The sequence below is a fragment of the Pteropus vampyrus genome, unplaced genomic scaffold (assembly GCF_000151845.1).
Source record: "Pteropus vampyrus isolate Shadow unplaced genomic scaffold, Pvam_2.0 Scaffold548, whole genome shotgun sequence".
NCBI classification, from domain to species: domain Eukaryota; kingdom Metazoa; phylum Chordata; class Mammalia; order Chiroptera; family Pteropodidae; genus Pteropus; species Pteropus vampyrus.
Window position 1 is genome coordinate 2,535,150 of NW_011889329.1, and position 17,709 is coordinate 2,552,858.

The 17,709-nt window shown below is 36.9% G+C and overlaps 1 protein-coding gene across 2 annotated transcripts in view; it reads right to left on the bottom strand.

Moving 5' to 3' along the window:
* STK26 (serine/threonine kinase 26) overlaps positions 1–16,698 on the bottom strand; it is a 71,869-nt gene extending 55,171 nt beyond the window's left edge. For both annotated transcript variants that reach the window (XM_011383890.1, XM_011383891.1), the window contains exons 1-2: positions 16,563–16,698; positions 16,313–16,462 (exon numbers count right to left, since the gene is read on the bottom strand). In XM_011383890.1, coding sequence (XP_011382192.1) covers positions 16,313–16,354 — 42 coding nt within the window. In that variant the 5' untranslated portion in view covers positions 16,355–16,462; positions 16,563–16,698. The remainder of the gene's footprint in view (positions 1–16,312; positions 16,463–16,562) is intronic.
* Between the last annotated feature and the right edge of the window lie 1,011 nt (positions 16,699–17,709).

Consider the following 17,709-nt stretch of genomic DNA (forward strand, 5'->3'; position numbering starts at 1 on the left):
CTCTAAAGGTACAGATTCATCAGTTTTTACCTCCAGTGATCTGTGCTGATATTGCTGAAATCTGTTCATGTCACCAAAGCACATTTGACAACTTAAATGTTCAAAGAAAGAGGGAAATGCTATTAAAATTATGGGATATCTACCAATATGAATTGAATCTTCTAATTTTTAACAAATATCATTATAAGCACAAGGCTTGTTTATATGTTCTTCATAAAGCTATGGCTAGGATAATATATATATTATTAGTTGAAATATATAGCCCTTGTTCATTTAGCAATCAACAAAACTGTAATTCTGCAATAAGGATAATCAACATCCAGTACCAAATGTGAATACAAGCACAAAATCTGATTTTTTTTTCCTTCAAAAAAGTCCTATGAATGTGTTTAAGAACTTTAAAAGGCAATAGAATTTTAGAACTGGAAATGACCTTATAAAACATTTGGATTTTAAAATTTTTTTAATGAGTGATTTCTAGCAGGGGGTGGGGTAGGGAGGGCAATGATCAACACGTAACCTTAAGATGGAGAGAAATGACAAAGTTCCTTCATTAATTCTTGAATTGCATAGCCAAAATAAGCTTGATGAGCAATTCAAAGTAATTAAAATGGTTTGAACAGTGTGCTACCCAAAAAGATCTGTGATCTACAACTTGAATTGACTTGTACCCTATCATTTCACAGCCCTAACCAGAGAGAAAGTACCACTCACAAAACAAATCCTTGCTGCCCACCCCAAAAGGACCCATAAACATTTTGAAAAACACAATCTTATAACTCCCTTTGTCCTTTCTTGCCTTGGTTAATTTCATGCTCTTCCTTTCTTTCCCTTCTTCTCATCCAGTCTCAAAACCAGCTCTGCTAGCCAGTAATTCATTTCCTGACCATCTCGGTAGCCTGGTTTGACTCATCTTTCCTAGGAATTTCTGGTCAGGCTAGTAGGGAGCTACTGAAAGCTTTCATCAGAGGAGTCTGAAAAAATAAAGTATGTATTTCAGATAGCTCCATCATATCTGTACATTGCCTTGAACTTACATAGTGACAAAGGCCAGAATAGCATGGTATAAATAGGGATGATGTCTGACATTTTCTGGAGAAAAACACTGATAGAACTTCATGATTAACTAAATATGGATATAAAGGAAATCAGCAGCTAATTACAAATAATTCCTGCTGCTCTTTTTCTCCCTTCATAATTTTGTGATTTATCAATATATGTTTTATGGCTGATGGCACCTCTCCCACTAAATCAAGTAGTTAAGTGGCATTTGGTAGAGCTTGGCTATTTCATATGCTATAATCTAATTATTTTAATGTATTTTTGATTAAGTACTATTCTCCTTACTGCTAAGAAAATAACTGAGATGTTAATTGTAGGGTAAAGACACTTATTCAGCACTGGAGGAAACAAATGTGATTATATCTGACACTTAACACTCTCTAGTCATTTTCCTCCTCTAACAGATATAGTCCTTTAATTTAAAATAGTGATCAAAGCAATCAATGTCCTTCATTGATTATAATTACCAATACAAGTTTCCATATAATTCAACCATAAAATTTATGTCTAGAAAACATACAAAATATGTCTACCTCTTTTCTATAATCTGGAGTCTTCCCTCGAATTATTACAATAATAGAACCGATATACAAGACAGTTACCTTAATAAAAAGAAACTTTCCTATTATCTTACTGCATCCCCAACCTCAGAGAAAATACTGTAAGAAGCTTACTTTCTTTAGATCAGCAATTCTCAATGGCGTCCCATGCTCTGAGATGGGTTGACAAACTTTTTCTATAAAGGACCACACAGTAAATATCTTGGGCTTTGTGGGCCAGACGCAGTCTTCAGTCTCAGTCATATACTCTTCTTTTTTAAACAACTCTTTAAAAATGTAAAAAATATATTTAGCTTGCTAGCTACACACAAAGGCTGTATGTAGGCAGGATTTAGCCCTTGGCTATAGTTTGCTGACTGCAGCTCTAAGGAATCCATTGTATGTAATAACTAAACTGTCCAGTGAATCTAGAATGGTCTTAGTTTTGCCCTTCTTAGGAGAATTGAAAAAACATTAAGCCAAATCATTTTCTCTGTTTTGTGATTCAGATGACAACTCTGGTTGAGAAAGGTTGCATTAAATTAACAAAGCTCCAAAAATACTACTAGAGGAAGGTGATCATTATTATTTCAAAAAATATAGGCATTCAAAAATATTTAAGGGAGAAGCCAAACATTATAGCCTCACTACTTCTTAGTAAAAAAATAATTATATGTAGTAGAAAAGTAATTACACATTAATTACCTCAGTAGAAAATTAATTACATCTAATTTGCTTGGAATGGGTACCTGATTACTTCTATATCTAAATAGCCATGTGTGCCTTATCATTTATAAATAACTTACGCTAGACTACTGAGCAGAATCCCCAAAGTTTAGTTTTAGAGGTTAAAGGTTACTTATATAATCTCCTCACTTTACATTTGAGGAAATGTATGCAGGCTTTATTTCATAGTACAGAGGAACAGAATATACTGCATTCTTCATTCTAGTAGTTAGGAGAAAACAATTGTCTTACCAGGAAAAAAGTAATTAAATAATCAAGCTCTGGAACCACTTGGCTATATTAAATAAGACTACTCTTTCACAATATATACATCACCTTTTCAGTTAAAGGAGTTATTAAAAATCATCGAAAACTGTGTGTGATCTTTCAATTAGGATCATACACTACAACTGCATGACGTTCTGTTATCAAAAATACACACAAGAGTCATCAATTTAAAATGTTTCTAGTTATACTGATGGAGTCTCTCAAAGAACCTAGGCATGTGGATGGACAATAAGAGAGAGCTGTCTCTACTCTGGAATGTGTGTGTGCATGGGTGGTGGCAGCGGGGTGGGGGCTGCAATCCCTGGGCAGAAAACAATGTTTGTTTTTTTTAAGTATGAAGACATTTAGACTTTTTAAACTATTAGAAAGTTAAAAGGCAACAATAGAATAAAGCAGTATTTTGTATTCATAAGTGTTCTTAGAAAAATATAACTGGACTACATACTATTTAGAAATCTTCTCTCAGCCAAGACAAATTAAGTGGTGCTAAAAAGTCGTTAAGCATACCTATTTTAAAGTAAATCCGAGATGCTACTCAGATTCGAAATCCTCCAAAGAACTGTTTTAATCATATCCTGTTGGAGAATTTTAAGTCCAGAACCTACTGAAAAAGTAACAATAATAATTAATAAGTCTAGTCATTTGATAGAAAGATTCCTTCTCTTCAACCTCTCCCCTTCTAAGAAAATAGCAGTCCAAATTAGCCAAATATAATCCAGTGATAACTTTTCCTTTTCTGGCACTTTTCCTTCTTAATGAAAAATGTTCATTTTGACTACAGAGGGAAAAAAGGTCACCCAAAATGACTCCAATTTTCTAGAAACAATTTATTGCCCCAGTACACACACCATCAAAACTGCACATCTTAAACAGAAAAGCAGCTGAAATCCCCATCCCTATGATGTCAGCTCTCCCCATCATCTTTCACAAGCTTTCTCCCAACCAGAAGACTCTTTACATTTTCTTGCCATAACGAATCAATTATGTAAATGTAACTTATCACAGAAGTCATAAGCAGCAAGAAATGAATTACTATTACCTCCCCAATATCCGTTTCTGTTTTAGCTTTTTCTCTTCTCTGCAGAAAGTAGAGAAAATTCCCATTCTAAAATGTGTAGAGAGAATTATCAATCTTTAAAGCAAAAGTCTACTTTTCTCCTTTCTTGGAAATACTATCTTTCTCTTCTTCCAGGGTCTAACACTTTTTCCCTCACCTATATTTTCTGTTTGCTCATGAGGCAGCAGTAATCCTCTGGTATCATGAAATTCTACCTTCCTTAAGCAGGATTTACACTGCAATCTCCAAAATGATGCCTGAACCTCAGCAGACAGAAGATCCATAGCAACAGCGGTAATAGTTTGTTTTTTTTTTTTCACTTGCTATTACCAGAAATCACAGTCCAAAAAGATGACCACGGAGGTGTCACCCGTGCTAAAACCTTCAAAATTGATTCATTATTTAACTAGTCAAATCCAACATTTTCTTTTTATGTGCCCTTTGGGAAGCTTTGACTCAGTAAAAAAGATCTTTCAGTGACAGTCACCATTTTTTTTCATGAAGAGATAGATAAAAAAAGCAGTTTTCCTGACAAGATTTTGTTTGTCACTGAAACAGAAGGTAATGCCCCATCCAACTTCATTCCCTATCACCTTAGAAACCACAGTACACCATGCCTATAACAATTTTAGCTTCAAAATAAGAGCTTAGACAATGATCACAAGTTTCCTTTAACTAGAAGTCATTTGCATGCTACTCACATGCATCCAATTTTTATTAATAGGTAAACTGGTTTATAGTTATCAAAAGCAATTCCTGTGATGCAATGATTCTCTGTAAGGCTATTCCATGGGAGAAAATAAGCAGAGAATTGAGAATCTTGATAAATATAATCCTATGTAATGTTCAATTCAATTCTAATCGACTAAAATAGCTTAACACTGGTACTGAATTTCATTAAAAGTTATTTCCCATGATCTGTATCCTACATAGAATACAACTACTGTGAGGTCAATTTCTTCAAGAATAATAATAGTTTAAAATTTAAAGGCAGAAAGAAGAATTAGCCATGATAAAAATGTGACACGTATAAAATCTGATAACCCCATTACATATTTAGACATAAGTACATATACACATATGTATTTACCTTTGAGTACATTTTTTTTAAAGTGGTAGAGAATTCTATGTATTTTCTATACAATAATAATATTTAGCAAATCCACGATACCATAATTTTTACCAAGTTCATAATTTTTACATAAATTTTACATAAATTTTACTGAATTCCTGTTATATGTAGACCTTCTTAAATGACATTGTCAAATCATAATTTTCTGTTTCTTGAAATTATTGACCATATTCTTATCTTTTAACCATTTTTATTTTGACAATTCACTTTTCTACTTTTTTCACTTTTTTATGTTTATTAGTTTTTGAACTCTATTTTTACTGTTTTATTTTATTTTTTTCTTTTTTAATTAATTTATTTTTATGGTAACATTGGTTAACGAAATCCAATAAATTTCAGCTGTGCACTTTAAGAGTAAGGCATATATATATATTTACATTGTGTGTTCACCTCCCGTAGTTAGATTTCCTTTTGGCACCACATATTTGACCCCCTTTACCCTATCTACCTCCCCCTTCTCCCTTACCCTCTGGTAACCACTAGTCTATTGTTTATGTCCATGAGTCTCTGTTTGTCCTGTTCATTTGTTGCCAGACAGAAAAAGTTGAAAATTATATGATATCGCTTATAGGTGGTATATAAACCTAAAAGCAACAAATGAACAGGACAAACAAACTTTTCTACTTTTTAAAAAGTTATATTTAAAATTGGTAGAGTTGATTAAAAACTCTATAGGCAAATGTTGAGCCTTATTTTCTTGAAAAGATTAAAAGTGTTCTCAAGCACAAAATATACTTCATGTAGAATATACAGCTGACCCTTGTACAACAACATGTTTAAATGGTGCAGGTACATTTATATGTGGATTTTTAAAAAATAAATGTACACTTGGTCCTCTGTATCTGCAAAATTAACCAACTGCTAATGGAAAGTAGTATTTTCCAACCACAGTTGGGAATCTATAGATGCGTAGGGCTGACCGTATGCATTATTCTATGAGTTTTTTTTTTTTTATAAGGGACTTGAGCAACCATGGATTGTTGGTATCTGCTAGAAAGGGGTGTTCTAGAACCAGTTTCCTGCAGATACCAAGAAATGATTGAAGTTTTGGGGGGAGTCAACAGTTATATGCAGATTTTTGACTGCATGGGGGTCAGGGTCCCTAATCCCAGTGTTGTTCAAGGGTCAACTGTACCTTGTGTGTGCATATATACATACGCCCACCAATTTTCTCCTAAAAAAAACTTAATCTACCATTCAGAATAATAAAAAATGAATCAGAAGTATAATTAAGTATTTTAGAAAAGAGACAGCTACCACATATGAGGTGTGAGGTATAAGGTAAACATATCAGAATTTTTACGCCCCAATAAACTGTACTCCGTAAAGGGAGAACAAGTCACCTAGGAACTCAAGGAATTTATTCTAATGATAAATATCCCTTAAAATGTGTTTAGAGGTACATTTCTGCACATGTTTTATTATTTTACATTAGTTTCAGGTATATAGTACTTTTGAACATCCTCACTGGTGGCAAAGCTTTTAAAGGATAAATTTTTTGTTGTTGGTCCTGTGTTCATTTTAGAAGTTGAAAAGTTATTTCGGTCCAAGGCTGGTGAATGAGATGGTAATCAAGTTTGCTCACATTGTTTGGGGTCAGCAAACTCATTATGTAGTCCTTATTTGCTTCTCTTATTTTCAGTTCTAATCCTTTGAACTAAACTCTGAGCTCTTCTACATGGTACCTGTTGGCAAACGGAAATATATTATATTAATCTGACAGGTATAGAGAATATTTTAAGAAGCAGAAGCTGGAGTCAGAAAAGTCATTTAGGAAGTGGTTTGATATTTCCTTAACGATTCAGAAGTAACTTCCTCTTCCCTTCGGGAATTTACATACGTAAACAAGTTGGCTTCCAAAGGCATGACTGTGAATGGGTATTTTTCACACAATAGCAGCCCAGAATTATTATGTCTACAATATTGCTGGGGGGCGGGGAGAGGGGTTACTAACAGGGTGAGAGAAAGGGATTCTAAACAATAAAAATTGACGAGATGTAGCAAAATTGGAAAAAACTTAATGTCTATCTTTGGGAAAATATTGTCACTTAGTGGCATTTAGTATACTGGCATTTTATTTTACTTTAGCCAAATTGCATTTTTACAAGTATAAGCACAAACAGATTTCACGTTCTTAATTAAAGTGTCTGCATTTGAAGATAAGAGCATTTACTGAACTTTTAAGCCTAAGAAAACGGGTGACTGAGATTTTGGAAGCTGTAGAATTTAACACAACGTTGAGTTTGGCTTCTTCAAAGGATAACTGGAAATCATGTTATTTTAATTTCTCACAATTTCATTTACTATCTATTTCTATACAGGACCTCCAATCTCCATCTTCACTCTTGAACACACCTTTTAATTGCTTCTGCTTGGACATGTGGCCAGCACTTAAAATTCAACATTTCTAAACATGAACCCATTTTCTTTCAAACTCAGCAATATATTTGAGTTTTCAATCTCCCATCATGTTTCTTCCCTTTCCATATCCAATTAGTCACCAAAGTCTGTTAGTCTTCCTTGAGTGGTGCAGAGTGGCCCCCAGCAGGGCAGCTGGAAACCCATTAGAAATGCAAATTCACAGACCCCAATGCAGACCTACTGAATTAGAAATTCCAGAGATGAGGCCTGACTATGTTTTAATAAAACCCCCCACTTGGCTCTGATGCATGCTCAAGTTTGACCATTACTTCCCTAGATCAAATCCTTATCAAGTAAAGCCTGGGCTTTACAATATTCACGTATTAGATCTAGCCTTCCCTTTCTCCAATCCAGCCTGTTGGGCTGGAAGCCTAGTGCAATCTTCCAAAAACGAACAAAAAACACTGTTTTCATCAATTCACTTTCTTGCTGAAAAAATCCTTGTAGACTGGGTTAAAAATAATTATCTCAGTCTGGCATTCAAGGCCTTTTATAATTTGGTCCTAACAATTCATGACAATAAGCACCTACCCTCAAACCTCTGTTATAGAAGGAACCTCTGTCCTTTTCTTGTCTCCTGCTCCCCTTTAAGGGTCTGTTGAAGGCTGCCCTGCCTAGAAACAATGTAGTGCAGTGGCAAAAGCACGAGTGCCTAGCAGAAAGGTACTCTATAAATGATAGTTCCCTTCCTTAGTCCAGTCTTCTTTAGAATGCTTCTATGGAAGTTTTCTCCCATTCAAGATTCATCACTATTGCTCTGTTTTTAGATTTCAAAATGTATCAGTGTCTACTTAAATCACACCCAATTGTTTCATGAAAACTAAGCATGTAAAAACATTAAACCTTGATCACCAGTGTCCAACCTGAGAAAGTCTAATAAATTACCACTTACTGACATAGGAAGGCTCAGAGTTAAGTTCAAATGAAGGACTTGAACTAAAACTGGAGAAGCAAACAGGACCCTAATTAAAGAGTTTGTAAACTGTTCTCCCCAGGGGGTCAGTAGCACGTAAAAAGCATACGTTTGAAATATGCTTCTTTCCCTGAGGATGCCAGACATACTGACTGTAGACTCCTTAACCACAAGAGGTCAAAGTTCTATTTTCTATCACCAAACTTAGTAGCATGTGTGAATGCTTTGCTGACTGGTTTCTTTTGTGCTTCTGCTTAAAGTTAAGGCAGGCAGCAGGAAATTGAGACTAGGGAGTCTAGAAATTTTCCCAGCTCTAGTAGGCAGCCATAATGAGGCAGAGGTTTTGGGAAGAAATTATGACTATTGTTTCTGTTGGCTCAGCTCCCCCAAATTTTCTTGCATTAGTAGTAACTTATACCCCACCAGGTTATCTATGTTGTCCACCATTACACACTGCTGTGTTATTTATATTATACTGTATCAAGCAGTTGAGTAGCAGCTTAATATAACATACCGTGAAGTAATATGTCCCAAAGCCAATGGTTTAATGGAAAGCTAGGGGAGTGAGATAAAAAAGGCACTATTGAAACCTGATAGAGTAATTCACTAGTGTGTTTAGAAATTCCCTAACATATCTGCTGTAGTAATGGATTTCAAATCCAGTAAAACTTCATTTAGTTGATACTGGTAAGCTGTTACTATAATTCAAATCAACTATTATTCTTCAGCTAGATACTCTTATAGTTCTGTAATAAAAAAAAAATTGAAAAATCCAATGACAGTGGATTTGAATCCTACTTTTTTCAGTCGTTTGTATTTTAAATTGATAGGGTTTTACAGTTTTTTTTCTCCACTTTTTAAACAGGTGAAAGAGGCTCAGAAGATAAAATATCACTAAGAACACAATCTGTTACAAGAATCACAAAGGTTGAAAAGCTTTCTGTATTTTTCATGAGAAAAATACAAAAACATAATGCCTTGGATTTCCTCATCAGCACATTTTAGAAGCTACTTGACCAAATAGGAGGAAAGTGGACACTCAAAAAAAGATAATTAGAATATTTTCAACTCTTTCACCTAAGCTGTCTACAATTTTGCTTACTCTAATCTCCAAGAAGTATGAATCATAATTTTGTTCTAATTTTGCTAGAATACCCAGAACTATGCTATATTAATAGCTACTCTGATATTTTAGGGCACTGATCATTTTAATCCATATCATATCATAAATGAAGGAAATAAAAATCCAGTGGGCTGCGTTCAGGTGAATGCTGGAACAAGTCTAGAAAAGGCTGAGTGGAAGGGTAGCTCTATCTCCAGTAAGGTAAATGCTGGTGAGAGGCAGTGGGGAGAGACATACAGGAATAGAGTAGGCTGGGATCTGCTCTACAACTAGGTTTCCTGGTTTCTTTGAATGTGCAAGTTAGGTGATCCATCTCAATTATATGAGATTTAGGGGAGGGATGACAAAGACAATGTTGGGTATGGTTGGCCAGCAATGTGCTGTTTTGCTTTTAAATCCAAATTTGAAGGCATTTTCCTATTGGATAACTTTTCCTATTTCATAGGATTGCTGGGAGGAATTAGTTGACATCTTTTAAAAATGTTTGCTTTCTACAAGAATTAAGTCAAAGATGCAGTCCCTACCACATAATACCTAAAAGAGCATATGACAAAATGAGAGATGTACTTAAGATAGAGTCAAAATTTTAGTTGTGCATGTTTTACTGATCATCGTTTTTTTAAAAATGAGTTACCTCATAATATCCCTCTAGAGACATTGTTTTATATATCCCTATGGTGGAAATTCTTTGGGACTTAATAATGACAAATGGAAAGGAATTTTTTGCATCACACCTTATAATAATGTTAATTTTTGTTCTCTTAATTCCCTTGTCTAGCAACAAATATAAAGTAAAGCCACCACTCTTTCAAAAGACACAACTCAGTGAAAAATTATCATCAAGCTGTCTGAAATTCTATTAGGTTTCATTTTTTTTTAAAGTCACTATTCCCTGTAAAATATGAACATCCATGAGGGAGGTCATACACTAAGCCACTAATCAAAAACACCTTACTCTGAAATTTATCAGATTCTTTCTAATGTGACAGCTGGGACAGACAGGTAAAGAAGTTTCTCGTATTCATTTGTTTTGGTGGGGGGGTGGAAACAGAGGGAATGGACAAGAGGTTATTCCTCACAAAGACACCAATTTGTCTGAAATCAGCCCTCGTTACTAGGAAAGCATTGAGGCTCCTTATTCTCTCCAAGGCCTTAGAAGGCAAGGGAATGAGAGCTTTTGTGCATATACAGCCTATTAGTTACAAGTATATATTGTTAGACATATTACATATAATACATTAAAATCATTATAGCAAGTACAAAAAGTCTACATTGTATACATACAGATTAGCCTTCATGATCTATAAGAATTCAAGCATTACACAACATATTTAAAGAAACAGAACAGAAAAAAGGTAGAAAAGTCTAACCTATGCTGCACTCATTAGCCAAAACTTTTACATATAATTCATACTTAATTGTACAAATTAAATTAAAATATATGGTCCTTGCCTTCAAGAAATTTACAACTTAGTTGGAAGATAAGTATAACATATATAATTAGAGAAAATCTAAGGCAGAGTATAAATCAAGGCTGTCTGCTACTGACAATAGGTAAAATAGGAGCATGGAAATGGGAGAGATTTCTGTAGCCTGCAACATTCAGAGAAAGTTCACAGAGACCTTGAATGATGGAATCAGGTGATTTGGTCAGTTAGTGATTATTGAATTGTACTGGCATGGTAGAACAAAAAGGATTTATTGTAGGAAAGTAATGATAACTAAATTTAGATCCGTAGAGAGGAGCCAGGTAACAGAAAGTCTGGAAAGCCAAGCAGAGCATTTTTGGTCTGGTGGTGGTAATGGTGTGTGTGGGGAGGGACTAGATTTCAATAGAAAAATGTGGGTTATCAAGAAGGAAATGGATGAAATAATGACAATGTTTTCATGTGATCTAACTGAACTGCCTATATACATCATAATACCTTTTATAAAGGAACTCAAAATATATTCCACAGATGACAATTAATCTTAATGCTAAAGGTCACTGAATAAATGAAAGGCAGAATAAAAAATCCTCACAGTATCACAATATTCAATGGTTCCTAAGTACCAGTTAAATTATATTCTCTCATTTTCGAACACTCAAGCAAGGTAGGTTCATGACGGACCTTTGTTGTTAAGTGCTATTTCCAGACCTTCATTAGTGTTCAAGGAACATGTCCTACCATGCCCAATTACTGTTTACTCTTCCTAAAGTCCCTAGTCCCCTAACTTCATACCTTCCAACTACTTCCAACTCTCCCAGCTGACAACTTTCTTAGACTATTCTGTTCCAGCTGGTCTTCTGCCATTTTCATTAGCATATTCAACATCTCTGTATCAACCACTTACCAATGAGGACAATGGTTTGGTTTCTCAATGCAAGGCAATGCTTTCCACTTCTTTCCACCTCAAACTGCAAAACTGATTGGCCCCTTAGGAAGATGTAAGTTTAGAAATCCACATACTAGATTCTGGCACCAAACTGAATTTCTTCTCAAATTTAGATTTCGTCATGAGCATTAAAGAGTTAAAGAATTCCCCTAAGTTAACTCCCTCGGATCCTGACACATTTTCTCATCCTCCCATGCATCTTAAAGTCACTGTTCCTTTACTTACAAGCTAATCCTTCATCTATGCTTCCTGTCTCATGAGGGCCCTCACTTCCACATTTGTCACTGGCATTACAACCCTCTCCCTCTTTGGTGGCTCCCATCCTTCAGTTTCAAGTAAAGAGACTGGCATACAGTAAATGCTTAATAAACATCTGATGAATGACTAAAGCTCCAGATCTATATTTTCAAGTATTTGTTGAAACTTAAAAAAAAACAGCTTAATTGAGGCATATTGATATACAGAAAATGTATATATTTAATGGATACAATTTGATGAATTTGGACATATTTATACACCAGTGAAACCATCACCACAATCAAGGTAATAGACATATTTTTCTACATTTTTACTCTGTCATTTCATTGTTACTTCAAACCTCAAAAGTCTAAAACAGAAATCATTAACTTCCTAGTAGATCTGGCTCTTCTCCCTAACTTTCCAGTTCCTTCAGATGTACCATAGTTCTCCCAGTTCCCCACACAACACCACAAAGGCTTGGATTCCTCCACCTGTAACTAGCTAGTTATTAAGTCTGGTAATCATATATATATATTTTTTCTTCACAGCACTGGGCATATGGAAAGCAGTCAGTTAATGTAAAGTCCATTGCATCTACACAGATATGACTGTCCCACTGAAACAGCCTCAGCAGATCACACTGCTTCAAGTCTCTCAATCCTCCAGTTCATCATTCATCCAACTTTGAAGTTTCTCTTCCTATATATAACTTTGTTCACTGAGTGTCCCTTATTCAGAAATGTTTAGTCCAAAGGCCAAAATCCTTCCCTAGAATTCGAGAACCACCATAATTTGGACCCAATCACATTTTCCGATCTTACCTCCTGTTATTTCTCTAGAGGAATTCTGCATCATAGTCCGCGTGATTTTATCCCACTCTCAAAAATTGTGTATGCACGCACACTTGCAGATGTGTCTTTCCCTGTTCACAGGCCTTTACTCAGGATATTTCCCTGTTTATAAATGCTCTTCCCATATGGTTCCTAATAATCCTTTGGGGTAAGTTTACTTTCTGTAAGCCTTTGATTCTTCCAGTCAGAAAGGTTTAATATATACTATCACAGATTTTGCATTATTTGATATTTCACGTGCTAGATTTAACTCCCCAATATTTTAAGATCTTGAAGGGCAGAAATCATGTACTATATACTTCTGTATCCGTCCCAGAACCCAGTAACTAAGTTCACTAATGCAAAACAATGTTTTCTACTTCTTAAAGTCTTCAATGAAGTGTTCATTAATCCTTAAAATTCGTTTCCATTGCACACCTCAAATAACCATTTAAAAATCGTACCAATTTGTTCATATATAAAGATACAGGAAGGCTAATTTTTAAATTCTTTATCAGGCACTGTGAAAAAATTATTTCACAATAAGCATAACATTAAAACAGTGCTCCAATTCAACATTTAACTTCATATTTCTACCTACCTTTTATAAAAGCTTTAACAACAAATTTAGAATGCTTGTCTTCATAAATACTAATGCAGGTTTTCTAAGAGAACTATTTTAAACTCGTGTGATTTATAACTGAACACTTCAAAGAAAAAAACGTGTTTTAAAATCATTAAATATTTGAGTGGAAAGGAACAGGTTTATTGGTTTATTTTTTTAAAGTTGTGCTATTAATATTTTTTGAGAGTTTACTTCCTAGAATGGAAAATACTTTACCTATATCCTAAAGAAGCAAGCACAAATTCAGAACAAAAAAAATTCATATCCTCGACATTTGGTGTAATATGGCAAAAAAGTTCATTATCATAATTTTAAGAAATATCAACAATATGAATTTGAATAACTAATTCATAAGAAAGAGTTTGAACTAGACCAAATCCTGGGTTTTTCTTTCGTCACTCCAAGTTTCTTTTCTATTTTAAACTAGTGGCAATAGAAATTTCTTTGTTTGAAAGTCAGGAATGCTATAAGTCTTAAGTGATAGAACAGGTAGTTCAGCCTCTACTTCACGGCTCTCCTGGGGGGCAGGGAAAAAACAGTGTGGATAAAGTAATTTTGTTTTTATTTCTGGAAAAATCATATTTTTCATCAATCTTCATAATTCTCTAAAATAACCTCTTAAAAAGTTATAGGCCAGTTGACCACTTCATCCTGATTTGTAGAAATACTATACGGTAGTTTCAGGAACACATGGCTAACTCAAGTTTTTTTACTACTATAGAAGTTGCTCCTAACTCTTTAACAAAACTCTAGGAAAATTTCGCAAGCTCATGATGTATTTCTGCATCTTATCTTTAATGTTTTTGAACAAAAAATAATAAAATAAATCTAAGCTCAAAAGTCACACTACATTCCATCAAATTTATTTTAGGGCATTGCACAATTTTAACTGTGGGGAGCATTCTGTGTTGCACCAAATGCTAAGGAACCACATCTACATAGAACATGGAAATAAGAAATTAAGAATTTACCATTTTCATTAAGACAGAAAAAGTGACAGATAAATATTCCTCTCTTCATTGCTAATATTGAGATGATTACCCTCTCTAAAATAGATTGGAGAAAGTAATCACAACTTTGGGATGGCATAAAGTGAAAGGCAAAATTTATCATTTAAAATACATGATTCACATTCTAAATCACCTTAATTAACATTTAAAAATTCAAGAGATAGGGAACTTGGATAATTCAACAAAGCAGGGTGAAATAAGAAATACTGAACAGTAAGCAGTTACTAAACCTTATAAATCAAATAAAGTCAAGACAAATGAAATAAAGATCAGAAACTAATTTCTCTTTAGCACAGTTTTCCAGAATCACAAACTTGATAAAGGGGAGGCACTCACTCTCCAGATGCATGCACACAATAGTGAGAAAAGCCTGGAAACCCTCAGAGACAAACTTTACATCTGTAACATTCTACTCTCCACATAATGGAAATGAGGGTAGAGTGAGGGAATTTTTCATACTTAATTCCACATCAGACAACAAAACTGTAGTTAATATTGCAAACTTCTAAATCTCTTGATACAATCAAAGGCATAACTGAATGAATGGGGCGTGGGGCAGGGTGGATGGAGGAAAGAGGGAGGGAAAGAGGAGTGGTCTGTGAAGAAAGTTTGAGGGTTTTGTAAAGCTTAAGTGGATTAATCTTTTTAAAAGCCCTAATATTTCTCATTTCTCTTTTCCTTCCCCTCTTTTTTATTAAATACACACCAACTTCCTGGGACTGAACGCAGACTTGTCCTATATTCAGCTTAAAGACTTGGTGATTAGGATATACAGTAGTCTTAGTACAAATATATGTCTGACGCAAATGGTCCTTTGGGGGTAAGTATCTTTGAAAAAATCACTTTTTTTGTGACTATGCATAAAATGTGACCAATTGCCTTTAAAAAAAAAAAGATGAATTCCATGCTTCAATTAGTAAATTGAGGCCTCAATCCACAGCTCTTTCATTGCTACTAGAAACATAAGCTATTTACTATTTTAAACATTTTCTTCTGAACTTGAGAAAAGTTTGGTTTCACATTTTTAGAAGATAATGAGGGACTGATGCTTTAGTGTTTCTAGTCTCTGAGTTATTCATAAATGGGCTGTTTGGGCTAGCAAGAAAAGGAAAAAAATAAAATGTGAATGCTTAAAAGTTAGTAGACTTGGATAACATTTATAGATAGCTTGAAATGCATCAATTTAAAACCATATCTTATTTCTTTTTAATACAATGAGAATATAATGGGAGGGAGCTGGTTAGATCTCGAGGAAGAAGTTGGGTCCTATGCAGTAGTCCCTTGACCAGAACAAAAAGCTTTCTTTAACCACATGCAACAATCATCTCGTGGGAAAGCAAGAGAGGAGTCAGGAGACACCTTCTAGGCGACTGATACGGGACCTGCATTTCTCAAGCCGCACTATGAGCTGAGGCAGGTGGGGGAGTGAGATACAATCTCGCCCTTAAAAACCAGCACCAAAAGGGAAAAAGAAGTCACCTCGCTCTTTGCTCTACGCACACAGGAAGAGCCCAATTTAATGCCGCCGCCACGACAGCCCCTTGTCTTGCTCCGCCCCAACAGATGTGAGTGTGTGTGTCGGGGTGGGGGGTGGCGGTGAGCAAGACTTGAGTTTTACTCCACAAATTCATACACATCTCCATTTGTCACAAGTCCTCTTGCCTCCAATTATTAAGGGTACCACGCTCAGCAGGCGCAGGTGTCTCGCTCTGGCCTATTTTTATACCCCTCCCCCACATCCCCCACCTCGTTTCGCGCCCCAGTCCTTCCCTGCCTTCTCCACGCAGTGCACCACCTAGCCTGAAATCCAGGAAACACTTAGAGCCCAACTCTCAGGTCACCTGGCCAGAGCGCCCTGCCCTGCCTTTGGGGCAGCCTTGGGGCCGCCCCTCGACGCCAATACCCACAGTGGAGCGCGCTGGGCTCCTGCTCAGTCACGTGGGCAGCGGGGCAGGCCTGGGCTTTCTCACCTGCATTCCGGGAACTTGGACAGCCACCGGTGAGTGGGCCATGAAGGCGACTGCTCCTTCACACTCTGCGTCTGCGGTGGCGCCTTGGGCTGGGACTGGCTCCTCCTCAGAGGGTATTTCAGCGGCCCGCCCAGGCTTTTCAACCAGGGCCTGGAAAGACACACCGAGGTGGGGTTACTGGGCTAGTGGCGCGTAGCCCCGGGCTGGGAGGTGGGCGGTTCGCGGCGCTACTCCATGGGACTCAGTCTACCTTTTCTGGCACCTTCCGGCCGCTGTTGCTGCCGCCTCCTCAGCTGCTCCTCCTCTTGGATGCGCAGCGATCTGTGTGGTGGTGGCTGGGACCTGGGCTCGAGTGATGCCGCTGGTCTGCGCCTCGCGGCTTTAGGAAGAGGAGGTGGAGGCGCCCCAGCAACCCGCCCGGCAGGGGAGGCGGTCGAGGGCGGTTCCGCTGTAGGCCCTGCCTCCACCCCGCAGCCAGGCGGTGTCAGGAGAGCTAAGGTTCCAAGTGAAGGGGTTTGCCTGGTGTTGCTGGAACCTGATAAGAGAGAGATTCTCCCGGCATATGAAGAGAAGAACCGGGGATTGGGGGACCTGGACTACGGCTGGGCCTGGAGAGAGAATGGAAGAGTTTGGGTGACCCTGGGAGTATGAGGATATGAGCCGTTTCCCAGATGCGGCCACGTTGCAGGCAGGCATGCAAGGCTGAAGCACACGCAGCCTCGGAGTTGAAACTTAGAGAGTGCGCGAAGTCCTTCTTGGCTCCCCAATCTGGTCGAGGGTGGGGGCACAGACAGTGGACCCATGCTCATTCCTGTGGTTGGGTCTCCCCAGCCTGGGGCTGCACCAGCTGGGCAGATCCATAGCCGCTTTCCTGCTTACCATGTTCCCCGTCCCGAGACATGCTTCAGTTGACTTAAATCTCTTGGGTTATTATTTGGTGCAGAGTGGACTGACTGGGGCTTCTCTTCATCATAAGTTCTGCATGTGTAAGAGAGAAGGAAGTTGGAAAACAGGTAGTACATCCACAGAAAAAGTAATGAAGATGATCAGTAGCAGTACATATTATTGAACTCAGCATACACAGCAGTGTTTTCAGCAACTCCCTGCCTCCACCCCATTTTAAGTTCCACTCAAGGAGAGAGACAGGCTCTTTTGAGAGTACCCTAATAATATTAACAATGAAAATAGCAATTGCAAGGATTTAATTATGAAGAGGCTTCTGGGAACCCACAAGGAGTTAATTACATGTTTATAACACCCAAGTGCTAGTTTAAAATAAGGATGAAGTTCCCAACCTTTCAGGTTGTTATAGGTCTGTACACAACACAGTGTTGGGGCTCTAGAAGACACTCAATGTTTCTGTTGTTCCTTTTGAACTTTCTCGAAGATAGCATACT